Here is a 27,295-nt window from a genome sequence, read left to right as displayed (position 1 = left end):
CCTGCAGCAAACAGATCATGTGTCCCCTTGTCCATGTACATATTTATCCCCGCGCGTAAAGCCTTTGGTAAGCATAACCCAGGGCTATAAATGGCTTTAAACTAAATCCATATTTACCCGTTCAGTAGCTGCGCTCTTCCATAAAAACAAATTCCACCATTTATACTCACTCTCCATAGATCCAAACTCCGCTCACATCGATGGAAGAAACCCTTTCCGATCACAGCTTATGAGGTCACGCACACATTGGAAACGCTGTATGGATTAAGCAGATTAGCAGCGGAAACACTCGAAAAAAATATTCATGGCAGCTCTATTGAAAACTGTGTCACCAAGTCAGAAAAAACATTCGAAAGTAACGCGACACACGAGTATCGGCTGTATCGCCGCCCCCCTGGAGGCAAACAGCCAGCCCCCCTTCCCCAGCCACAAAGTGCGCTCCGACCAATCAATCAAAAAGCGAGGCAGGCGAGAGACCATAAACCGATACCATCTACAAGTGCCGCCCCCACCCCCACTCACTCACTCTCATACCACGTTCCACTACCCCTACCACTACCCCCTGCCGCTAACCAGTGCAGACTCTATCGTAGAGGAGAGTTTTATATCGCGCAAACAAACCGAAGTGAAGCGTTCCCATAAATCATCGACAAGATCGGCATTCTCTTCGCTCTTCCCCAATGGAAAATCTCAACGGGTCTAAAGCCCAACAACCATAATGCCACATTATGACAAGTTGCGGCGCGTTACGCACGCGGCGAATGTATCTCTATCTTCCACGCTAGCATCTTGTATCTCATGGCTCCCATCTTCCATGTGTCGTGAGTGTGTGTGAATATCTTGATTAATGTGAGCGGCAATTATTGGAAATTCATCAGCGTCAGCGTGTGCCGCCAGGCAGACAAACTCAACGAAAAAAATTTGTATAAAATTTATTTACTTGTGAAAATGTGAAAACTCAAGGAAAGTAAAAACACAAATCAACAGTTAAAACAGTTTGCTCTTTTGTTTTGTTTCGCTTAAATTTCGTCTGTTCCGCTAACAGATTGTTAAGGGGAAAGGGGAAAAAGTCTTATACAAAGAGAAATTTGTGTGTGAAGAGAGTGCAACAGAGAAAAAGAGATAATGGAGTTGCAAAATGTTTGTTAATTTGGAGTTGCACCGAGTGTTGTGGTTTGGAGTGCTGCCCAAAAATATACCGGCAACACAAAGGGGACAAAGGATGAGTTCAAATAAATAGGAATAAAATATAAAAAAATAAATAAAAAATATTCCCAAATATGCAAAAACAATAAACTAAAACTAAAATAGTTTAAAATTGGCAAGGCATGAAGGGTACCTGAAACTCCAAAGAGAGAACTTCAATTACCAAATGGAACCCACAAAAGAGAGCCAAGCAACTTCAAAGAGAGCGAGCACGATAACGAAAAAACTCAACGAAACGCCGCTCTTTAATGCTCTCAACTATCTCTCTCTCTCTTTCTCTGTCCACTCTTCTACCCACACCATTTGGCTCTCTTAGGTTCCACACTTACAGCACCAATACACACACAGAGCAATTGCCGTTCGTTCGGTTTTTACATGCCACATGCCACACCACACACTGGCTTGGTCGTGCTGCTGCCGCTGCCGCTGACATCGTCGTCGTCGTCGTGGATACGGGACTCCTTTGCGGGTTTACATCGCTCGTTCCATTCAATCGCTCGTCAACCTTCGCTCGGCGCGTTACAAGAATCGAAAGCCACCGACCGACCGAACGGGCGAACCCTCCACTCCAAAACACACACACAATCCTCAGGCCCAGAGAGCCAGCCGCTCAGTCGACGTCGACGTCGCTGACGCAAGCAGCGAAGAACGGGCCGCGGTCTAGAGTCGCGCCGGGTTTCAGACTCATCCCAGCGCCCGTGGCAACAACAACGCTTCTTGCAGTGTCGTCGCGTACGCTAAATACGAATATATATCTCGGGGGTTCACATCATCATCGCATCGTAGTTTCGGTAAAAACGGCGAAGATCGCGCGCGCGCTTATCGCGAGAAATTGCAACGAATCGGTGGCAAGAATATCGAAATAAATAAAGTGTTTAAAATGCGGCAACTGTGCTTTTGGCGTCGCCATCAATGCGGGGCAAAGTGTGTGTAAAATGTGCCACATAGAAGGCCACAAGCCCTAACATATGCAAACACCTGAGAACCCAGAGATTCAAAAGATAGCAACATCTTTCAAGTGCGGTGCATCGTGTGCAGTGATTTTGCATTTATTTTGCATTTAAAATTTTCGAGTGTTTTAGTGCAAAAAGGGGAACATCAAATCCCAACATAAATTGTGCAAGCAAAACTAAGGATTACAATCAGCAGATATTCTTACAATTTAACAAAAAAGATAATACATTTATCTTTTAACAGAAATAACAGAAATTTAAAGGTGAGTCGCAGAAGCAAAGAAAATGGGCGGATAGAACGTTGTGGCAGATGGAAGAAAAGTCTGCAAATTGAACACCAAACAAATGGAGAAAACTCAGAGGAAACTGCAGTGACATATTCCTGAGAATATCTCTCAGATTACCCTCTCATTACATCTCAATCAATCTCTGCAGAAATCAATTAAAAACAATTGTTTGCTTGTGTAGCAATCAAAACCCAACAGCAATTATGTAAATAAACCAGAATGAAATCACAAAGTGAAAAAGATAAATAAACAATTGCATAAATAAAAGCGAGTATCGGGTGCATAAATAAGGCAAGCAAATAATCAATTAGGAAACGGCAAAGACGCAACGGAAACAAGTTTCTTTATCAAATTGGCTTAAATTTATTAAGCAAAGATTGCGCATTAAAAGCAGCAACAGAAAGCTGGCTACAAATGTTTTTTGGCTGCTGGTTTTCAAAATGAAACAGAACTTTGAGTCACATTTTTTGTGCTGAAAGAAAACAGAAGGAAAAACAGCAGGAATAGTAAATGGAGTAATAGGTAATGGGGTTTTTTACTGCAAAATATATTTCGGATAAGAACTCAACTTGCAAATGTTTTTGGAAAATAAGCGGGGAAGTATTTGTTTTATTCTTGCAAAAGAACAAAGCAAAAGTGATATAAATAAGTGGGGAAACATTTTCTTTTAGCAGAAAGTGGAAGAGTTAAAGGTTGTGTGGTCTAAAAAATAAATAAATCCAAATTCAGCGATAGACTTTTGTGGAGTTCTTGCGGAAGAGTTAAAGAAATTGGCACAACTTTCGCATAATAAAACAAAAATAGTTGCAAACAATTTTCTACAATAGATAAGAAACTTCAATCTGCAAAAGATTTTATGGAATTATTAATAACAAATAATAACAAATGAAATTACGCAAAGAATTCTGCCCTAAACATTTCTCAAAAAGAAAAAATAGGAAAATAAATAGAATATTTTTTTAGGGAAATCCTCCAAAGTGAAAACAATGTCGCTACACGATTAAAAAATGTGTAAACATCGGATGTTTGTGCCCCACAACAGACTAGATATATCTACAGCGGGTGCATGCCACCACAAAGGTTAAATCTTATCGCATGGCATTCCCCACATTACCCACCGCATAACTAACCCATTTTTCCCTATGTTTTCCTCTCCGCACCCCACCAAAAACATTAATTAAACACAAATTAAGAAAAAGTCAAACTGTCAACATCTCGGGCTAATCAAAATAACCTGCTGTATCTTATAGATACGAGATACAAAGCGGCAGCCTGCGCCTCATCAGCAGAGCAGGTCATAAAAATGCTAGAAAAAAAAGAAAGAAAAGAAAAGAAAAAGAATATCTTCCAGCATTTCTCTTGTGTATGTTTTTGTGTGTGTGTGTGTGTGTGTGTGTGTGTGTGTGTGGAGTGGAGTGGAGAAAGATCTTTCCCCCGAAAGATACGAGATTGTTATCTGCCAGTTGCAGTTCTTTGGCAACTTAACAGTTCTGTGGCGTCTCTTTCTCTCTCTCTCCATCTCCCTCTGTACCCGAAGTATTTCATAATTTCCACAGTTGTTTTTTCTTGCGCGATTCGAGAGGTAATTAAAATTCCACCCAGATATCATTCTTTATTCTTCATTCTTCGCTGCTGTTGTAAATAACTTTAATGAGTCTCCCTCCCTCAGCCCCCGCGCACTTTACACTTCACTCACTTTGAAAATTGTTTAGAAACTGAATTGAGAGATTGAGGCATGCGGCATGTGGCATGAGGCAGCCGCCAGATACTTGTTCGTTCATCTGCAAAGATGCAGTGCCGCAATCGCGCGAGCGGCGCATGCATAATTAATTTCGTGTAAAAATCATAATTACACCAATTAAAATTTGTGTAAACAAGTTGGCGAAGCCTCCAAAAGGGGGGAAGTCCGCACTGCCTCAAGCGGCATTTGGGGCGCCCCTCAATAATTATTATAAAATCTTGAAACCAACAAAAAAAAAAAAACCAACAACTCCATTCTTATGAGTCCAAGTTGTTGTGGGTCGTTTGTGTCGGCAGCCAGTTAAGCTTTAATTTGTGGCTTATTCATCTATTCGGCATGTATGTATGAATATTTCATTTGGCCTGATGATTGATTGATTTAATTATACTGCTATACAAAATTCTTTAGCCAAAAATTGAAGCTACATAATAATTCAATTTTTGCAAGAGGATTTTGATTAGAAGAAAATAGTTTCCAAATGAAACAATGCCGGATTTTTGGCTTTGTATTAAATGCTTCTTTTTATGGCTGATTAATTTATTTTAAATTGAAAGCAAGGAATAAAGAAGTATTTTTGATAGAGAAGCAAATTTTCAATTTGATTAAATGTGTTGTCAAAAGCAATTTCTATTTATAATTTGATTAAACGAAAGTTTAGTCTTAGTTTCGTTTGTAGTTTTGTGCTAAAAAAATACTTGCTTAAATGCCCAAGTTTTCCATTAAGCCAAGTGCGAATAGTATTAACTAAAAAAATATACATTTTCCGTACAAATTTAGATAGAAATTCGTATATTTCTTATAATTTCTCCAACATAATGAATTGCTCCTCCTCCGTCTGTAGCCTCATTTCTGTGGCTGCTCTGGCACTGGCTCCATTTTTTTTCTCAGTCTCTGGCACTGACGAAAACCACAATCAACAAAATTTATACCTGTCAAGAAATGTACCACTCTTTCCACTCGACAAAAAAAAAATGTCATTCTCGACTGCATTCACAGCATGGTGTGGCAATGTGGCAGGGGGCAGTGGTGCGACTACTGGTTCGACAACATTGCCTTGTGTCTCCTCCCACATGCCGCAAGCAGTGGCTGCTGGCAGTGTTGCTGTGTTGCCACCGAATTGTTGGCCCCTGGCTGGGGCACCTTCCTACTACTCCTACTCCTCCACGTCTTCTAATTAATTAGCATCTAACTAAGAATAATGTTTCCTGTGGCCCCAGCTCCCCAGCTCCCCAGCTCCCTCCTTCGTTGTGGCAGTGGCAGGAGTCGACTGTCATAACTTGGCCGCAAGTTTATTTGTTTGACTCAAAAAAAAAATACAGAGCGAGAGACCGCAGCGGCAACACACAGATACTGTGTCAAAGCGGGTGCACAAGCAAAAGATACAGTGGCAAAGCCACAGCCACAGCTACAGCTACAGATACATCTAAAGATACGCAGGCGGTGCACACAAAACCGCACAGGTGCCACAATTTGCCTCAAAGACCTTCTCGGCCGGCACTCGAGAGCCATGTGCCACAAGGTGAAATAATTTTTTGGACCTCTGCCTGCTGCTGCCTTCAGTTTTTCCTCATTTTTTTTTAGTTATTTTTATTTTCTTCTTTGGGGTTTTTCTGGTATTTTGTTGCTGTTTTTATTCTGTTTTTTTTTTTATTTTTGTGTTAAATTGTAAAATAATTTTGAGCCGTGCGGCTGCTTTTGTACTTGTGAAAAAAAAGAAGAAAAAAGATGTGCCTCAAGTGGTGGCGCCCCTGAAAACGTAGCCCGAAATGTGTCTATGTGTCTGTGTGTTATTCGCTTTAAAAGTAGCCCGAAATGTATCTGTATCTGCCACTTGGCATGTTGTTGAGAAGTTTTTTTGTTGTGTTTGTATTTTCTCATGTAACGACTTGGCGCCAGGTCCCCACATTTTTATATGGTGGCAACAACATGCTTAGAAGCTTGAGGTTTTCAACGGTTTTTCTTCTGTACTTTTTCATTCCATTTTCCCCCCGCTGCCGCTGCCACCACGGCGCTTAATTAGTTTGAGGAAAGAAAAGCGGCAGAAACTGGCGGGGAAAAGCGTCGGGAAAAAGTGGAGAAATGCAAGGAAAAGCTGTGTGTTAAAGTATCTCAAATATTTCAAGCTGTCAAGAAGTTCGAATGGAAGAACAAATAAGTCGAAAAAAAAAACCAGAAGAAAAATCCAAAAAAGTAGCAGGAGGAAAAATCATTTAAAATTAAATGCAGGAAAAATCCCCCAAAACAATTTACAATGAAATGTGATTTCCAATAAATCTATCTGCGCTTCCGTATCCCTATCTTGCACACATCTTTTTTGTATCTTTTCCCCAGCACAATCTCAGATCTCTAGCAACCGCAAAACCCAGGGAACCCTTTCTTATTCCCAAGGCAAAGACCACACAAAAACACATTAAGATTTCCTGCTTGGCTTCCTTGACCCTCATCGCGCAGCCTTCTTCCGCCTCCCTGCCACAGATACTCTTTATGTAAATGTGTGTGTGTGCGCGCGCCTTGGAGTGGCCCCTAGATGCGACCTATTATGGCGACGATTTCGTTGAGCTAATTAACTCCCGGTTACAGTTCACTGCGCAAAATTGCGATCAGGGAAAGAAACAAAAACAACAAAAATCTCCCGAGACTCGTCCGCACACAAAACATATTAAATTTGTTGCATGCCCCCTCAGAACGGAAATGAATCGTCGTCGCCGCTGCTGCCGCCGCAATGATGACGACGACTTCCCGCATTTGCCTGCTCTGCTCTGCTCTGCTCTCTTTTGTCTGATCTACACACACAGAATGCATTGAAGCAAGTCGCTGCGACTGCTTACAGCCAGAAATTAGTGGACTTCGAGGCATCATCATTTTTACGCATCACAAGACAATGGGGCATCATTAGCCCCGATCTGAACGCTCAGGGTCGGTGAGCCAAGCCCCCCAGACACAGACCGAGGCACAGACCCAACCAAAAAGCCCTGCCCAGCCCAGCAAATCCATCAAAAATGCGGGAAGATTTTTTGTTGTATATCAAATTTGGTTTGGTAATTAAGTTCTAAGTTGCCAAACTGCACAGGAAAGACGGGGGCTGCATGCCACACATATGCATTTGCCTGAATCATTAATCAAAGGTCGCATCGCACTCCTCCACTCCTCTTCTGCGGCTGACAAAGTTCTGTCATACATGCAATGTAATTCTTCAGCAGTCAACACGTTTAGTTTATTCGACGGGACAGGAGATACAACAAACAAAATGTGTTCCCATTTAGTCACTCGAATAAACCCATGCCCATTTCCATTCCCCTTCCCTGCTTGATTCCCTGGGGCATGCCACACACACACACACACACAGAGAGACACACGCCAGGTGTCGAAAATGTGTGTCATACGCTGGGGAGTCCACTCTAAAGAGGTTTCCACTGCGTGAAGCAGGGTTTCCCCAGATAGATAGAGGGTTTCCACTGCTGCCAGGACGATTTCCACTGCAGAACGGATGGAGGATTTTCCTTTCCACTGGCGAGGGTTGCTGCTTGCCTTTCAAATGGACAACATGTTTGCGTAATTAGAGCATCTGATGCTCCGGCTGAACTGGCTGTTGTTTTTTTTTTTTAGAGAGCGGGTTAAGTGCCAAATGTTGTGAGGCGAGTTGAAAGGGGTTAAGACAGGAATTGGTGCGGCAAACGAGCTGGAAAATGGGTTTTTAAAGGAAGAACCACTCAGGAAAGTAGTTGGGCAAGCTACAAGATATTCCAGGCAATGTTTTTGTATAAAAGAAGAGGCTGAACTGGTACTCTAATGAATATAAAACTCTAATATTCCATACCCTGATAGTTTTCCTAGACCATAACATGATTCTACCTCACAAAGTTTTAGTTTGCTGTACGAAAAGGTATCTTAAGATACTTCCTGGAATGTTTTTGAATGAACGCAGAAGCTGTAATCATAATATACTACATTTAAGTGAATGTTAAAGCATTAAACAATATTCCCTGATAGTTTTACTGCATTTAAATTCGATTCTGCTTTGCAAAGATTTACTTTTTAGTTACAAAAATTATTTTTAGATACTGCCAGCTCAATTTTTGCTAGAAAAAGAGGTTTATATTATACTCTAATGAATCTGAGGTCTTAATATAATCATTTCTAATAGTTTTTAATAATGAATAGATTTTTCCTCGTTGATTTTCTTAAATTTTAAAAATTAAAAAATTAAAATTAAAATTATTACAAGCATTATTAGATATTTCCAGCTATCTTTTTGGGCGTAAGAACAGTTTGAAATACTAATTTTGTTCCTTGTATTCCATAAACATCTAATAATCCCTCTAATAATCAATTACCCTCCTAGTTTTCCCCTATCAAAGCCTTCTTATTCTCCCCCTTAATCCGCTACAATCAAAACTCTATTTTACTCGTACTTCAAATCCAAGTAAGCCCCGCCACCCGCTGTAAATGACTTTGGCAACTCATTCGTTTAATGTCCATTACCTCCATTGGAGTCTCTTTCGGTTTAAGCCCTGAAGCTAATAAAAAGCTTTTGTGGACTTCCTGCAACAACAGCAGCAGTAGCAGGGGGCAGCGGGCAGGGGGGTGGCACAAACAGCAGCCCCAAAAAAAAAAACAAGCGTTTTCCAGCGTTTTATGACCACAAAACCCGCAAAAGCGCAGCCAAAACGAAACCCGAATGAAGCCCGGAATGAAACGTTTTTTTTTTTTTCTTTATTTTCTTTTGTTTTTCATCAGGCCGCCTGGCTGGTTCCGGGTGCCATTAAAAGAACCGCTCCACCAAATGGGGCAACGTATGACACAATTGTTTGGGTTGCAAGTAGCAACAGAAAACAGAAAGAAAAAACATGCAAGCATTTTCAATAAGCAACAAATGACGCACACGTGCAACAATGTTGCAGGCAGAGTCTCTAGTCGCTGCAACTATAAATCTTCAAGCTATTAATACTAACTGTAATTTGTGAGTGATGGCAGCGCCATTTGTTTAAATGTTTGGCACCACAAAAAAAAAAACAAAAAAAAAACACAAAAAAATAAAATGATGGCAGAGAGACTGTAGAGAGCAGCTTCACTCACTCACCTGCAGTTAGTTTCCATCTGTGTCTTTGTTGTTTCTTTCACTTACAGTGCGCGTCATAAAAATTAATCAAGCGTTGCTAATTTGTCTGCTGCTGCTGCTGCAAGAGAGGGAGAGAGAGGGAGCGAATGCCATGAAATGCCATAAAAACAATGAACCCGCGTCCAAGTCGCAGCTGCAATTGCAGCCCCAACCCTTTTTTAATGCCCAAAAATCAATAGAGTGAGGGGGGGAGAGAGAGGTGGAGAGAGAGGGGTGGCGAGAGAGGGGGTGGAGAGTGAGCTTGAGAGAGAGAGACGAGTCGTCCCCGTCCCACACAACATGTGATGCGATGTCCTGGGCCCCGCTACGCTCCGTTGATCGGCCTAACGACTGTCCTGTCTGTCTGTCTGCCTGTCCCCCTCCTCCTGAAAGTTCCATCTGTGTGCTGGCATGCCCCCTTCCAGCCTTTCTTTTGTGTGTGTGCCGCTGCTGCCGCTGCCGCTGCCGCTGAAGCCGCCGCTGCTGCCTTCCTGTCAATCAGCGCTTTGTTGTTGCCCCGAGTTGTGGCAGCCACTTACTACCGCCTCTGCCTCATTGTCAATGTCGCTGGGCTGTCATGCTCCTCCATTCCCTTACCCAAAAAATATTCTGTGTTTTTTTTTTTTTGAAAACATTTTTACATATTTTGTTGGCAAAGAAGAAGCCACAAGCCACAAGCCAAGCCAAGCCACTCGGCCCCGCTTATAATTCATAAAAATTCCAGTGCAGAAGGGCCACACACGACGACGAGCAGCGATTGTGGCTGGGCTGCCACATGGATGATGACAAACGCACAGACAAAGCGGGCAACAGGATGCTCCTGCCGTGTGGCAGTTCCTTCAATTGACGTTGGAGATGAGTGGCCAGACAGTGGGTGATGAGGGAAGAGATCCACTTTGATGCTCCACACTGCCCTTGGACCCCCCCACCCACACACACACACACAAAGCCCCTGGGGGATCTCCTTTCAACTTTTTCGGGTTTTCAACTGGAGGCTGGGGATTCGGGTTTTTCGTTGGTTTCGTTTCAGATTTACTTCTTTTTTTTTTTGGGGATTTATAATTCTTTATAAGCAGAGTTTTAAAGAAGAATATATTCTGATTTATTTCGTCTGTAATTTAAAAACCTTTGTCTTGAATTCTTTCGTATAAATTGAAGAAAAATAAAGAATAGGAAGATAAAGGCGGTTTAAATAGGTTTATTCTGAGATGTCTGTTTAACAATTAAAACCATAAGTTCTTAAGAATATTATTAAGACGTAATTGTAGTCGTTTTTCCGTATTAAATACTCAAATTTCAGTGAATTTCTTTTGAATGTTTTGCCTCACTTCCTGTTTTCCGAAGAATTGTTTATGTATTTGGTGGAAACTTGATTCGTGCAACACTTTTCCCATTGTATAATTGATATTTTCGCTGCAAGATCGTTTAGTTCCGCTGCCATTCCCCCTGTTAATGTATTTCTCTTGATATTTGCCGAATATTTCTTTGAAAAATCTTCAAAATATCATGGAAACCTCCACCATACCCTGCTCTTGCTCCTTCAACTTTTTTGCTTCCGCCTCGCTCTCCCTGACATTCCCTTGCGCTATATCATTCCTCTATTCTTCATCCTCCATAGATGTACCTCCCTTCCCTTCTTTGGACTTGTGGCTGTCAATATCCTTGCGCTTCCTCGTTTCCCCACTTCCTGTTTGTCTATCAGACATGTGACGACTGTCATTCTGCCACTTCAGAGGGCTTGCTCCCGCTCCCCCCACTCACTGCTCGCGCACTTTATCCTCTCATGTTCCTAGCATTTTGACTCCCACACACAACCTCTGCCCCCCTGCCAAGCACACACACACACACACACCTCGTTAGGCCCGAGAACCCCTTTCTGGAGAGCCCCACCACTTATCATGCATAAAAGTCTAGAATTTGCCGCATTCTTTTCACAAAAAACTCGACTAATTTGATCCCCAGGCGCTGCTTGAGCCTGTCCCCAGGACACGGGACTCTCTCTCTGCTCCTTCCCCCCCTTGCGCTTTCCCCACCGCTTTCCACTCCAGTGCCTCGCTGTGATTTCCTCAGCTTACCAAAGCGTGAAACATTTTTTCGCAACCTTGCGACCTCACACGCCCCTCCCCCCTCATTCGCTCCCAGACGCGCTACTCCCCCGTCCGCTGCCCCCCGCTCTTGCTCCTGCTTCCACATAGAAATTCAATATTGCTTCTCTATGTCTATGCTAATGAATGGCTCGCCAAGGAGAGCCACCAGCAGCAGAAGGGAGCGACGAAATAGGACTAAAAGAGAGTAAAAGAGAAGACGCTCCACTGCTTGAAAGAGAGTGGGTGGGAGAGGGGGTGTACCAGGGGGTCTTCTCTTTTGCGCTGCTTTTATTTATTTTTCTGGCTTCCTGTTTCGGGAGCTCTTCTGTCTCTTTTTGGCTTTCAACTGTTCTTCCGATACCCTACAAAAAAGAGCTTAAACGATTTTTGAAAGGTGTTTGCAGAAGCACTTAAAATATATCCAAAATAGACCTACATAGGTATGTACATACATATACTATAAATATGTATATTAGGCTAGTTATCTGTTACTAATATACAACCTCAGCTAACTCCAGATTACACCTATTATTTTTAAGTAACTATAAAAAAAATAAAAACACCTTATATAATATACAATAGATGTTTCTAAGTTTCAATTTTGCACTTTTTTTGAATGTATTTACCCAACAATTTGTATTTCTTTTCGTGGTAGAACCCCAACTACTAAAATGAGTTATAAATTTTACGAACGGGGGGGGCCCGGCATGGCCCAGCCTAAAGATATTGTACATTCATATGTCAGCGAGTGGTGCAGCAGGCTGCTGCTCTGATTTTTGAATTTTTTTGTTATATTCTCGCATGTATTTTTATATTTTCTATTCGCTCTCATCAAGGCGCAGCAATTTGCCTGTGGTTCTCATCTCTCGCGATCGTTGTCATTTTTTTCCCTCACGAGCATCGCTTCTAGCACGCAAAAACCATTCTCGCGATTCCTTAACTATCCTTCAGTAGTATCCCTCAGCTCCCAACAACACTGCACCAAACACACAGTCGACAGAGGCTGCGCTCCTCTTTCAGTCCACCCACGCGCTCTCTCTCTCTCTTTCTCTCATTCAGCCCAAGCAGTATCCAACGGTACTTAGACTTTGCTGCTTAAATTAAATATTTGTTTTTGTTTTCCAATGCTCATTGCAAGCCAGTTTCAAGATTAATCACCAAAAAAGAGAGAAAGACACAAAGTGTGATCAGAGGCAGTTTTTTTTCCTGTCCAAAAACTTTATTTCCCCATAAAAAAAAACTAACATAATGGCAAGTGATTTTCTTTGTTGAATTTGATCAAAATGTAACCACAAACTACTTTAGAAATATTTATACGACTATTTAAAATATATTTTAGAGACTACCAAAATGTTCTACTTCATTTTGCCTTTTTTGCTCGCTTTTAATTTCGAACTTTAATGATTTCCAGTCCCAATTGATCAGCAAGGAATCGCTACATCATATATGATACATATGTATTAGTACTGTAGAATACATATATTTAATGCATTTTTAGGTATCCAAAGCTTCGTTCTATTTTTGGGCATTTTTTGTGTCCTCTTTTTCGTCCTGTTTTTGCTGCCTTTTTTTGCGGTTTGACGCAGCAACTAAAAGTATGCAACACTCTTTTTTTCGCATGTTGCTTTTTGCATATTTAATGGTCTCTCGCTCCTCCTTCCGAGCTCTCTCCCCATTCAGTCGCAAGGACAGACAAAATGGCGGCATTTGCCTTTTTTTTTTTGGGGCAGCACACCCCAAACCCCCCAACTTGTCCCTGTGGTTAGGCGTTGATTTGTGGGCGCTTCGTTTGTTTGTTTGTTTCCTCCTCGTCTCGTGTCTATTTGTGGTTTTGTGTGGGGGGGGGGGTGTCGGGCGGGCGGGCGCTCCTAGTCCTACTCCACTGATGTGACTTTAATGAACTTGGGGCTCGGTCTCCTCGCCTGTCGAAAATCAATATGTAGAGGCTTTAACTGGCTTAAAGTACTGCCCAGAGCCAGGAGACCGAATTGACGGGAACAGAGACAGAGAGTCGGAGAGTCGGAGAGTTTTTCCTGCAGTGTCTCCGAGGCCTGTCACAAATACTAGACAAACACATTGAGGGTGTGGGCGAGGAGTTTGATGGGTCCTGCTTTTTATGCCACAGACAGTAAAAAGTTTTCAACTGCTGAATGCCATGCAAAATTTTGTTCTATTGAAACTTTAAAGAAAAGGGAAAAGGAATGCTGCTGCTGCCCCAACCCACCTCGTACATGACTCAATATCGATGATGATTTCTGGTTAACCATTGTTCCCCGGTAGAGATTTGAAAGTCAAGGTTTCTGTCTGGCTGTCTGTCTATCAGTCTCTGCTTCTCTGCTTCTCTGCCTCTCTGTCTCTGCTTCTCTGCCTCTGCCTCTCTGTCTGTGTCTCCTGTCTGTGTCTGTGTCTCTTCTCTTTCATTAGGAAATCTCTATTGTATTCCATTATACCGCGCAACTAAATCCCGTGTTCTTTTCTGTCTTTCTGGTGGACAGCAACCCATTATTAAATCATCAAAAGTGTTGGCCATCAAATGTGACAATGGAGTTGGAACAGACAGGACAGGAGAGCCAGCCCAGGACAGCCTTTCCACCCACAGAGACGTTGGGTCTGTGTTCTCCCACAGTTCCTCCTTCTGCAGCTGTAGGGTTGCTCCTACTACAGGCTATGGGCTGGGGACTCCTATAGCTATGGGCTGGGGACTCCTATAGCTATGGCTTACCCCTTCTTCAGGCCATGGTTTGCCCCTCCTTCAGGCTATGGTTTGCCCCTTCTTCAGGCGATGGTAGCTGCTCCTTCTGCAGCTTTGGTGCTCGCTCTCTCTCTCTTTGCTCTTGGGAGTTGTTGCTTCTGTGTGTTGCCCTTCCGTTTTTGCCAACAAAGTTGCCTCCTGCAATGATGGTGCCACTGCCGCTGCTGCTGCTGCTCCTCCTGTCTGGCGTTGTCATTTGATTTGATTACAACTGAGGGGGAAATTCGAGTCGTCACTGTAGCTGTAGCTGTAGCTGTAACTGTGCAGCTGTCTGTCTGCGGGAGTTGATGGATTATATGACGTTGCCTGTCGACTGTCGTCTGTGGGTTTTACTGGGGGGCTCTGCGTTTGAGGCACCTACCCGCATGTTCGTTTGGCTTTAAGCTTACAACTCCCGCCCCACACCACACCACACTCTCTGCTGCCCTAACTAACTGCAATCGCAGCCAATTTGTCTAGTAGTTCGTTCCAGCAGCAACAGCAGCAGCAGCTCCAACCCTATTTAAATGCTTGGCTTGGCTTGGCTTGGCTTGACTGTCTCTTGCTTGATTAGCGCCGCTGAATTGACAGAAATTGTCACTAGTAGTGGAGTGGAGTGTGGTGGGGTGGAGTCCCCTCCACAATTTGCGTCACTTGTTTTGTGTTGCATTGCAGATGTTGCATTTAAGCCTCGCCATCACCCCCAACAACATTCATTCCCTTGCACTCCACTCCCAGTCCCACTCCCCAATCCAAATACGAATCTGTATCTGTATCTGAATCTGTGAATCCGCATCCAAGCGAATCCCTAGCTGCTGCTGCTGCTGCTGCTGCTGCTGCTGCTGTTGATGTTGATGTCGATGTCGAGCCACGTCAATTGCTTAATTGATCAATTTAATTTGACACTCATTCAAACACTCGACGCGTTGCCAGTGCTCTCACACAGAGCGCAGTGCCCAGAGGCCTGCCTGCCACTGCCTGCCACTGGATACAAGATAAATATCTTTTGCTCCCGATTTTCCACAGCAGCGGCAGAGCCGGCAGTGTGGCAGTCAACTCGCTTTTTGTATTTCGATTTATGCAAATTGTGTCTCAACTTGGGCCATGTGGCCTACTATATATATACATATGTGCATATAGTATATCTATATATGTCTGTTGCTCTGCTTTGGATCTGCTTGCTCCAGATTCCCAGATTCCATTTAAAATTGTGTGTGTGCCTCATCAATTAATCAATTTTGTGGCATGGCTGCATGGCTGGAATTTTTGTTGTTATTCCTCTCCGATTTTATTTTAGTTTGTTGTTGTTTTTTTTTTCGAGTTAATCAGGAAGTGCGTCCGCCCCCCAACCCACCCAAAAAACCAAACAGTTAAAATTTTCAAAGCGGCGCACAGGCTGCAATTTGTTTTAGTTTTTCGAGAGAGAGAGAGAGAGCGAGCGAGCGAGTTCCCCAAATTACGGGTTTTAAACATAGGAAAGTTCTCTCTCTCTCTGTACAGAAGGGTGTTGCATGGAGCATGGGGCATGGGGCATGATGGTAGGGTTCTGTGGCGTGGGGGCTTCCCTCTGTGTGTGTGTGTGTGTGAATGTGTTGACATTTAAAATGGGAAACTTTTTTGATTGATGGCTGCCACTGGTTGATGGCGCGTCCACCAGCGCCAGTTAGCTAAATTGGTCGTCGGATTTGTGGGTGTCTCTCTGTGTGTGTGTGTGTGTGTGTGAGGGGGGGTTTTCGGGAAGGAAAATTAAAGATTTAGTTTACATTTAAGAGTGTGTGAAGTGCGTACGATTACGAGTACGTATGGCAGTGATTAAGTGAGATTTAAGTGGCGATGCCAAGAGCAGAGATATCACAAAAATCTCGTGTAATCGGGGGCATGTCGGTATTTATATATTGAGACAAACCCATCAACACTGTTTTTTTAGATAATTATCTGGCTGGGTATACCTAATCGATATATTATCTAAAATTAGCATGCAGTTATCGATAATTGTAGTTACTGTATATTGTTTCGCCAGATTAGAAATCGATTATATTTAATAAACTTTTTCGATAAATCGATAAAGGCTATCGAACTTCAGCACAGTTATCGATAGCTATCGATTATTTTCTATATTGATTTGTATAATAAATATATCAATGAATCAATATCAATAAACCATATATATCGACATTTAATCGAACTTCAGCACAGTTATCGATAGCTATCGATTATTTGCATATTGATAAATTCGATCTTTTCCGTACAAATTCCAATATGAAAGCAATAAAATGCCTTGCCGTGAATAATTATGCTCCCACCATTCCATTAGTCCATGTCTTTCAATTGCAAAAACCCCCGTGCCCCCTTCCCCATCCCGAAATGCTCATCCAAGCCAGCCAACCCGACCATTATATCACAATTCACAATCGCACACAACTTTGGCGCTGTTGCGTCCAATGATCACTGGGAATTGCATCGAAAACTGCACTAAAACTCCGCCCCAGTGCCGCAGTGCCGCAGTGTTGCATGCCACACCGATCCACTCGAGCATTAGCACTACTCGTACTCGGCCATTAGGCGATAAATCTCTTTATGACAACCATTAAAAATTGTGGGGCCGAAGCAGCAAAGGCAGAAGTAAGCAAGCAAGCAAGCAAGCAAGGAAGAAATTGCACCGGCTGGACGTTGCGGACGTTTGGCTAATGCCACTCTTTTAGAGCCAATTGAGCGTGTAATTAACTAACTGTACATTTCAATTTATGAAATATTCGCGTACGAAAAATGCAGCCAAACAAACAGAGGAACAGCGGCAGAAGCAGAGACAGAATCAGTAGAAGTTGCCCCCAAGAAGCAGGCAAAAACCCGCCAGAGGCTAGAGGCGTGGTTATCAAAGCATCGCCGCCAGGTGCAGCAGCAGCTGGCATGTGGCGAGGCGAGTCCGAGGCGAGTGTCACTATTAATTTAACCTAGATTGTGTGGCAGGTTGCAGCAGCACCAGCAGCAGCAGCAGCAGCAGCAGCAGCAAGTTGAAACTATGACAGCCAGCATTTCTCTGGTATTTTCTAATTTGTTGGCCGGCCTGCCTGCCTGCCTGCCGTACTAGATCCGGAGTCCACTCGATAGGGCTGCGCTGGTTCCCCTGGACGTTGAGAGATGAGCAATTAAGCGCTGAGTTATTGACAAGACTCACTCCACTCCCACAGGGGGGGAGAGCAGAGACACACACACACACACGCATGAGGGGGAGTCTGTATCCGTATCTCAACTGCTGCAGCAGCAGCTGCGTGACAAATTGCCTCATGACGTAGACAATTTTTTGCATGTCCAGTACATGCCACAGAGACATTCTCAACGAAAAGGGAAAAGGATAAAGCAAAGGCAGATACATTCAAGAACCTGGAACCACATTTATTAGATACGAATCAGGCACACAGGGAGGACGAAGACACACGGCAGTGTGTGGCATGCATCTTGTAATACGAGTGGTATCCATTACAGCAGAATGGGGCGCACTCTGTGCCACCTGGCAAACTGTACAATGGACAAATGGAGTGTGCGCTGATCCAAAAGTGTGGATATGGAAGCCACAACCCCCCCCCCACAGCCCACACACACCATACCCTTCTCTCTCTCTCTGTGTGCTCGCTATCCTTTTGGTGTGGCGACTCCTACGCTCCCTTTTTCGCTTCTAATTAGTTTTACTTAAGGGTAGCCTCTGCTGCCGCTGCCGCTGCTCTGCCAAAGCCGTCGCCTGCCGCCTGCAACTCATTAAAATTAAAAGACATCAAAAGAAATTTGCAAACTAAACAGAAACGTAGGGTCCTCGGGATGATGTCCTTTTTGCCAGCTCACTGGCTGTGCCAGGCAGTGGCAGGGGCAGGGGCAGGCACTGGGTGTCCTGCGACACTCACGTTCATCATCTGGCGCTACCTTTTGCCCTTTTTTTTTTTATATTTTGTTTTGTGCCGCACGCTTTACATAAACTAAATACATTTCTTGGTGGAGGCTGCCTGCCTGCCTGCCTGCCTGCAGCAGATTTTGCTCTTAAATTGCTCCAACAGCTGGCGGCAATGGGGCAGTGGCAGTGGCAGTGGGCAGGGGGCGGGCAGGGTGTCTCTGGGTGTCTCTGGGTGTTCTGGTTTTTCCTTTTTTCGCCCAGCCAGCGTTAAATTAAAGCGGAAACGGGCTTAGACATCGGTGAATGGGATAACCAGCAGTGGCAAGCAGCAAGCAGTGTGGCAGGCAGTGTATGGCTGGCAGGGGGCAGGCAGAACATGTTTGCTTTTGCCCGCTTTCTATGGCATCTCTCTGGGCTCTCTCTGGGCTCTCCACATGTCTGACTCTTGCAGCAAAAATTGTTGCAAAATAATGTTAAATGAAAAGCACAAAGTCATCCTGCAAGCCAGTGAGCTGCAGTGGGGAGGTTGGGGCAGGCGCAGGGGCAGGGGCTGCCACATTGTGCTGCCTGCTCTCGTCGTCGTCATCGTCGTCGTCACGCACATTCACTTTGCATTCATTCAAGTCAAAATCGTAGAAGAGCCAAGAAAAAGTCAAATGGGAGACGACGAGAGAAGAGATTTTTGCTGGTTGCCTTTTTTTTTTTTTTGCTTTACTTTGCTTGGCCATCAATTGAGTTTCCGATTCAGCAGCAGCAGCAGCAGCAACAGCACTCGAGTGATGCTTTCTAATTGAAGAGACAACAGTCAGAGATTGAGAGATTGAAAGAATGACAACTGACAGATAGACAGACTGACGGAGAGAAGATTGAAGGTTAACAGACAGGTTTAAAGGTCACAAAATTTGAGTCAATAATTAATTGAATTTAACTAACATAATTTTTCTTATATTTCTTTACAGATCTCTCTCTCTACTCTACTCTACTCTGCTCTTCTCTCGCCGCAAAATGAAGCATAGCAGTAAAATGTTCTCCCGCCAGTGCCTTTCCCCCACCAAATCCACAATATCATCAACCTGCCCCACAACAGTCAATGCCACAGTCAATGCCAGCAGATGCCCCTTGGCCCTAATGATTGCCATTGGCTGCTGCTGCTTGCTGCTCAATACGCCAACCATTCAGGCATTCGATATTGGTGAGTACTAGGTCTTATATATATATATATATATATTCATACGAATCAATCAAGAGATATATCTGCGTTGCCCTCTGAGGGTGACTGAGGGGGTGGGTTCGTGCACGACTCTTGGCTTTTGCTTAAAATTTATTTTAATTGACATTGAAAGCCAATTTTTATGTGGCTCATCATTTTCCTACCGCCAGGCGGACAGGCGGCACAGTTGGCGGCCCCCAGCGCCATGGGGTGCCCGCTCACAGAAAACTGGACATGTTGCAAGGCAGCAGGCAGGCAGGCAGGCAGCAGGCAGGCAGGCAGCAGCAAACCAGCAACCAGCAGGCATCATCCATGCATTCATACCCCATAAGGAGTCATGGATTGCCTGCCTAGCATCTGCTTGCGCCCATCTCCTGCTCCCATCTCCTGCTCATTAATAGGCATATTGACATTTTTATGTCGTCTTTAAAGTAAAAGGAAAAGAGGGAAAAAGAGGGAAAAAGCTTCGCTTCTTCCTTTCAGTACACAGTAGTACTCGTAGCAGTCTCGAGAGTGGGCTTTAATGAAGCCATAGCGCAGACATGTGGCTTAGGATTATGGCCAATTTCAATGGCCATGGCATGTCAGCGGTTCATAAATTTTCGATATGATATGGTCGAGAGGCTTCAAGGCAAGGCTTCCTTGCCTTTCCTTTCCTTTCCGTTTACTCCTCTGGCGACATCGAGACATCGAATGGACGGCACAAAAGCCCCAGCAGACGTCGCAAAACTCATAAGTAGGGGGCATCCAAGAATGGGGCATACATAAACAGTGGAGGCATTCAACTGAAAGTACTACTTTGTATGTTAGTCGCAGATTATTGATTTTCGCAGCCAAATTCAATTAGAATAATTATGCCAGAAATGACAATAAAATGGGGGAAAAATCGGAAAAGTTAAGCATGTGTAACTCCCCTCCCTTCCCTTTTTATTTCTCCCTTTAACTGAGGCAAATAAACTTCCTGAAAAGTCACATATAGAAAGCCATTTCAACTTCCAACTTCATCGGTTCATGGGCATCTGTCACAATGGTCGATTTCTTCTTTCTTTTCTTGCCTTGAAACATATTTTCTGCCATAATATTTATAGTTAATCAAGCAACACAAATACATAAATACAAATTTATAAGCATGTTCATTTTGTACGTACTGCCAGGCAGCCTCCAAACCCCCCTAAACTCAATATAAAACCCTAGACCAATGTTGTTGCCTTTTGCAATATTTGCTATTCCCCCATTCACCATTCCCCCTTTACGTAAAGCAAACACACAATCCCTAGCAGAACTCTGGGCTGGGCTGTGCTCCTTATTCTGGCTGTTGTTGTTGTTGGGGCTAGACACATCTCGGAGCGAGAGTTGAGTTAGCAAAACATGCAACAATTTTCCAAATGAATGCACTTGCAATATGCAGTCCAGAGTCAGAGTCACAGAGCCCCCAAAGTCAGAGTCAGCATAGTCAGAGTCGAAGTCTCTCAGTATGTGGAGAACCTTCTCCTAGACTGGGGAGGAGTGTGGCTTCTGACCTCACTCACAACCTGGGAACCGACCCACACAGGCAGGCAGTCAGGCAGTCAGGCACTTCGCCACACATTAGCATTGCCAGCTATCAAATCCAATCAAGTGCGAATGCACCGCTCCAGATGCTGGGCACTAGAAATGCACCAGCACCAGAGATGAGAAATAAATTTTGCAAAATACCATTAAATACTAAAGATTGTTGGGTGAGAGAAGAGGCATAGAGGAATACCATGCCAAATGCTTGCCATGTGAATTTGTAGTATTTTTATTTTACCAAAAAAAGGGTTATTATTCTACACAAAAAAATGTCTTAAATTAAAAAACTTTTCTAAAAAAAAAATACCAAAAGCAACTGCTCATTAATGAACAAAAAGTATTTCTTCAATACAATATTTTGGCTCTAGCGAAAAAGTAAATATTAAATATAAATATTAAATACCAAGAACGAAAAATAAAAAAAATTTAATTCTTTAATTTGAATAATTTAATAAATAATAATAAATATAATAAACAATTATAAAACAAAAAAAGTAATATAAAAAAAATATATATGTACATACATATATACAACATAAAATACCAAGAAAATACCAGCTTCCTGCCTTGTTCCATTTCTTGTAAAAAGTCAGAAAATACTGTATAGTTTCCAAAAAAAATACCCAATATATCAGCTCAACCGCGAACTAGATTTCTCTCAATAAACTCCTCCACAAGCTCCAATCGAGTTGGTTGGATGCTTGATTCCATGGCTCCCCTCCTGCTACGCTTCAGTACGTACACCTCCGCCTGCCCCTGATTTGGCTCCCCACCCCTCTGCACACCTCGTGCCATGTGTTTATTTATAAACTTCTAAACGAATGCACGCACCTCTGGCTCCCTGGCTGGCTGCTGGCTGGTGCCTGATGCCTGATGCTGGGTAGGAGATCAAAAAGTGGGATTGGTCGATGCGCCCGCTGGGCCGGGGCAACAAAAGTCATGTCAAATCAGTGTTGATTCTGGCGAAAATGTCAGCAGGCGACTGTCAGACCTAAGTACGAGAGAGGATGGGTGAGGAGATGGTTCTGGGGGTCTGGGGTCTGAGGGTCTGGACTGGGGATATCTTCAAAGGCAGAAGGCAAAATGCAGAAAGCAGGATGCCTCACTCTCTGCCAAATGCAATTGGTAGGCAATAAATTAAGTAAAGTAGTTGACGGTTCTGCCTGCCAGTACAGGTCCAGGTCCAGGAACCTGGACCAGGAGTTGACTTTGGCAATGATTAAGTGTTTGGTTTATTTAAAATGAGTATAGAGATGCCATTCATAAGTCGAAGGAGAGCGCACCAGAGATCTGCCTGGGAAAGCGATAGGGGCCCTCTGAAATACGCCTCCTCCCTCCTCCACTCTCTGCCACAGAACCAGAAAAGCAAATGTCAAAAAAGTCAAATTGACGCTCGACTTATTTTGATAGATTCGATGGGCGTTGCGTTGCGTTGCATCGGGCCAGATTGTTGGAGACTGCCAAGTGCATTCTATATTTATATGGATGGATGGATGGATGGCTGATGCCTCCGCCCAAACATCATCATTAATTAAAGTTTTTTCATAAAAATTTAAATTTAAAAAATATTTCTCTCGCTTCTTATTTTCTTTCTTTCAGCCACATGCAATGTGCCTTTGGGCATGGAGTCGGGAGCCATAACAGATGCTCAAATCACAGCAAGCTCGGCCCATGACACGGGCTTTGTTGGTCCTCAACATGCAAGGTAAGTGTTCCAGTCCCCCAGTGAGACTTCATGGGAGTGAGAGGTGAAAGGGGTTTCCAGATAAGATTGCAAGTCGGTTGAAAGGTTACAGAGGTTGTTCGGGTTAAGGGAAAATGCTTTTCTTGAGGCTGAGAACTGCATACAAAAAGCTACAATAAAAAGCAGACTGCTGGAGCCATGGAAAGTGGTTTTTGGGTTTAAAAATTGAACTGAAAGCTGAAGGCAGTCTAAATGGATGATTTAATGCCACAAAAAATGTACTCTGCGAAATGATAATTTTTTTAAATGTATTTCTTTTACATTTCTAATAAAAAAAAAGTTAATTAAAAATGTAAATTAAATTAAAAATTATATTAAAAAAAATCAATTAATTTTTTTTTTTATATTAATTTTGGCTGTAATAATTGGTCAGTTGTAATGATTTGAGTTAAATAAATATAAATTTGGGTCATCTTTTATTCTACCAAATTTTTAGTTCTTTTTTTTAACTTTATTGGTTTTAATAATCATTTAATCTTAATGATTTTGAGCATAGCCATAAAAAGTGTTTCTAAAAACAATAACACAACGTTTCAGTTTCAGTTTCGTAAACTTAAAGCTAAAGGCAACACAACATTTTTTAGCACGAAATACCAACCCAAAATTCGATATACAAACCCTTTTCGAAGCAAAAATGAAACCAGAAGAAGGCATAGAAAACCCGTTGCTCCCAGCATATTGATAACGGCTAAAGATCTGCTTTGTAGATTACACCCCCAGGCCTGCCCTGCGCTGCCCTCCCCAACCACTCTTTATACAGCTTCCAGCTCCTCATTATCCATTTAACCCAAAGCTGCCCCACGACGACGACGACGACGACGACGCGAGGCTTATCTACAATGGCTGCCGCTTGTGCTCTCTCTGTGGCGGCGTGTTCATTTAATTGCTAATTTTATAGACAACTTCATTAGAGGCCGATAAGACGGGGGAAGTCAATAAAATCGAAAAAACTTTTTTTGGCCACCCCAGCCCAGCCCCCCCCCCCGACTGTCTCCATAGAGTGGGAAATTTATGTTATGACACAAACAGTTGGTTCATCAACAAATACACAAATGCCAGGGAAAAAACAAAAGCAAACAAAACAAATACGAGACAAGACGAGACGAGTATTTTGCATATCTTGTGAGCAGAGTGTAGAAAATATTTTGGTGTTCGGCTAGCGCCTTTTAAGCCGATAAAAGATCTTTAGCTGATGCTAGCAACAGAGTGGAGTGGAGTGGAATGAAATGGTCTCTGGCAACCGTTTAATGGTTTTGACAGTCAGATGATGATGATGATGAAGATGTTATCTTTGACTGCAGCAAGCGACAGCAGCAGCAGCAGCAGCAGCAGCCCTTCCAGCGAGCTAATTAAATGCAATTTGAGAAATGCACAAAACTGGTTTTTCCCCACTCCACACAAAAAGTTTTGTTTTATTTGATTTTCTTGCTAGCTTTTGTTTATGAGTTTTTAGTGGGGGTTTTTTTTTTTTTGCTGGCAGGGCAGGAAGTACGCTTACGATTGGTACGATTGGAGGAGAGAGATGTGTGTGTGTGGCAATTGAAACGGAAGTTTTGCAAGCATCCTACAGCCAATTGATTGATGACACCCATACTGCGGCAGGGGGAGTGGGGCACCCTGTAATTAGTATAAAATATCAGAGAGATGCAAACACACACACACACACATAGACATGTCAATTTCCCCGCATTGAGTTATGTGGCAGAAATCAAACCTGTAAGTTGATTTCGCATTTCCCTCGGTGTTTTTTTTTTTTTTCGCTTTGGTTTTGTGTAATAATTTTTCTGGTCTGCTGTCTGAGTTTATGGACATGCAGCACTTAAAAAACACTCAAGTGGTATGACTCTGACTGACAGAACCGCACAAAGAACCACACAGAGCACCACAAATCGACAGAGAGAAACGACAGTGGAGTAGGTGGAGCTGGAGCTGGAGCTGCAGGCATCATTAACCCTTTACGGCGAGCAGTGGGCTGGGGCTGGGGAGGGGGGGGCTGCACTAAAGTAAAGCCACAAAAACGACGCGTGATGAGCACGTTGCAGATAAACAAAATACATTTTCTGTGTCTGTCTGTCTGTTTGTCTGTCTGCTGAGATTAACTGGAATTTGTACTAAAAAGATTTCTCAACCCAAAGACAAAAGGGAGGCAAACATCATCAAAAAATTGAATGACGCGGGGGGGTATGGGCATGGGCATGGGCATGGGCATTTGATGTGCCCCAAGATGCGGGCCCACAAGTAGAAGTCTCTGATTTTGTTGCTGTTGTTGTTGTTGTTGTTTAGCCAATGGCATTGAACTGAATCACCTGGCGGAAAAGAGAGGCGCTTTTTGTCGTGGATCTGGATGGGTCTGAGGTTGGATTTCTGTCTGTCTTTTGTCTCTCTGTCTCTGCGAATGAATGCTGGGTAGAGAGTTTGCTGCTGCTGCCTCTGCTGCCTCTCTGCTGCTGCTGCTCCTGCCTCTGCTGCTGCTGCCTCTGCTGCTGCTGCTGCTGCCTCTGCTGCTGCTGCTCCTGCCTCTGCCTCTGCTGCTGCTGCTTCTGTGGCAGATTGACAGGCCATGGCAATGTATGCTGTGGCCTGGTAGTTGCGATTTCTGCCAGAGCGCGAGGTTAAGTGACTGCAGAGTTAATGGTTAATGGTCAGTGGCAGTGGCAGCGGAGGAAATATATTCATTATGTTTTAGGCTTTTAAATCAAGTCTTCTGCTTCTGCTTGTTCTTCTACACTTTTAGGGCAAACTAATTAAAGATACTTTGCCCGAGTAATGCAGTGCAAGTTTTGCTTGCCGCTCTGTTGAAAGTTCCTTTAACCACACAGCGATAGAGAGAGGCGCCACAGAAAACTCTACACTCAACTTGAAAGTTTCTTCCTTTGTCTTTCCCTTCAAACTCAGCGTCCAATCAGGCGAACTGCAATTTGCTTAGCCCACCGCCCACCCCCCCGAAAAAGTTCCAGAGAGAGGGCTAACCAGGAAAGTTCAAAAGTGCAGGCAGCATTATAATTTGTGAAGCGCTGCCGTGCACTTACCTAAACCAAAAAGAGAGACTCAGACCCAGACTCAGACCCAGACCCATAGAGAGAGAGAGAGAGACTTCAGGCAGCAAAAGAAAAAACTACTCCATGAAGTAATTCATTACGGGAATAGACAGTGGCAGAAGGAGAGACAGGCAGAGAGACAGGCAGAGAGAGCGCCGCCACAACATCTAATTATTCCTCACAAAAAAAAAAAAACACCCTAGGGATAGGGCATAGCCCAAGATCTGGGCATGAACGGGTAGCTATTGAATTACAAAGATTAGTTTAATGACAGTTGGCGCTGTTTGATTTTCATTTACCTCATGGCCTGCCAGCCAGCCCAGACGCTGCTCCTCCATTGCGCCCCATTAAATTTACAACCTTTTACATATTAAAAGCAAAAAAAAAAAGAATACTGAGAGCAGGCAGAGGGGCTGGCTGGCTGCTGCTTCTCTTGATTAGATGCGGCATTCCCCTGTAGCCACACAAGAGGCGGCAGCAGCAGTTAGTCCATCAGAGTCCATCACTGAAATGAACGACCAGAGCCGAATGGCCGTCGAGCAGATTGTTAACTTTGGCAATAACAATAATTAAAGTCATGTTGAAATGCACATAACTGAGGATATTAGCATTTTAAATGATGTTTTATGCCGGGCGCTCTTCCCTCTTCTTTGTGCGCCCAAGCCTGCAGCATATTTGCTACCAAAACAAATTGAAGGAGCAGCGCAATTTTATGAAGATTAAATTGACCTTTTTTTCTGGTCCTTTCCCCCACTTCAATTTTGTTCGCATGCACCTGAAAATAATTGCAGTTTGGTAATGAAGATTGGCTGATATTTCAGTTACTAGACATCTTTTAGCATAAAGTTGGCCAAGTAATAGTCAAGGATTTAAACCGTCACCGCCCCGCCCCCCTGCAGTTTCAATAATGTCTCAATCCATTTTGTAGCCTCACATGGCACACACATGGCGCAGGGACATGCAAAATTAATAACTAAATTCCAGCATAGAAAAAAAAAAAAAAAGAAAGAGGTAAGGAAAAAAAAAGAAAGAAGTAAGGAAAAGAAAAAAACATTAAAAAATCTACAACGTAGATGCGAATTCAATAAACCCGCTGGCAGGGGGCAGGCAGGCAGCAGCAGCAGCAGCAGCCACCAAATGAAGCAATTTGTGACGACAGGAGGGAGGCCTGCCAGTAGCCAGGAGCGATGTCGGGAGCCAGGAGTCCAGGTCTAGGCCTAGAGAGCGGCCCATGAATAATGGCCAGGCATTAAACCAGGCAGCCAGTCAGCGCAGCCAGGCCAACAGCAGACCCCAAAATGCAATCAAGCATGTAAAACTTAATTGAAATATAAACCAAAAAAGAAAAAAAAACAGAGAGCGCCCCGTACAGGAGGCATTTGTAGCAGTGGTTAACAAACATATCAATGCGGCTAACAGCTAGAAATTGATTAAAGTTTTAGCCAGGGATTGGGAACTGAGACTGAGACTGGGGCTTGGGGTTTGGGATATAACTTAAATTAATCCTTAATTACATGGACAACATCCTGCTGTGTGTGTGTGTGTGATGTCTAAAACCGCAAACAGCTTAACGAACGTAGACGAGCTGCCAGACGTTGGCTGTCCCCCCCGCAACCCCCACAGCACCACAAAATGTCCATGGTTTGGTGGTGGTGGTGGCTGGAGACTGCCGTCTCCTCGCCGTGTGGTGCCGAAAACGCTTAATGTCAATTAATTTATAAGAGAAGAAAAAACATTTCCCCCGTCAAGGTTGGTTGGGGCGGTGC

The 27,295-nt window shown here is 43.5% G+C and overlaps 1 protein-coding gene across 1 annotated transcript in view; it reads left to right on the top strand.

Moving 5' to 3' along the window:
- Positions 1 to 3,497: 3,497 nt before the first annotated feature.
- LOC111074847 overlaps positions 3,498 to 27,295 on the top strand; it is a 39,149-nt gene continuing 15,351 nt past the window's right edge. The window contains exons 1-3 of the mRNA XM_022367810.2: positions 3,498 to 3,526; positions 18,946 to 19,178; positions 22,347 to 22,452. Of these exons, the coding sequence (XP_022223502.2) occupies positions 3,513 to 3,526; positions 18,946 to 19,178; positions 22,347 to 22,452 (353 nt within the window). The 5' untranslated portion in view covers positions 3,498 to 3,512. The remainder of the gene's footprint in view (positions 3,527 to 18,945; positions 19,179 to 22,346; positions 22,453 to 27,295) is intronic.

This window comes from Drosophila obscura, unplaced genomic scaffold (assembly GCF_018151105.1).
Source record: "Drosophila obscura isolate BZ-5 IFL unplaced genomic scaffold, ASM1815110v1 contig_179, whole genome shotgun sequence".
Taxonomy (NCBI): domain Eukaryota; kingdom Metazoa; phylum Arthropoda; class Insecta; order Diptera; family Drosophilidae; genus Drosophila; species Drosophila obscura.
The sequence above is the reverse complement of the archived record's forward strand: the minus strand, read 5'-3'. Positions and strand labels throughout refer to the sequence as shown.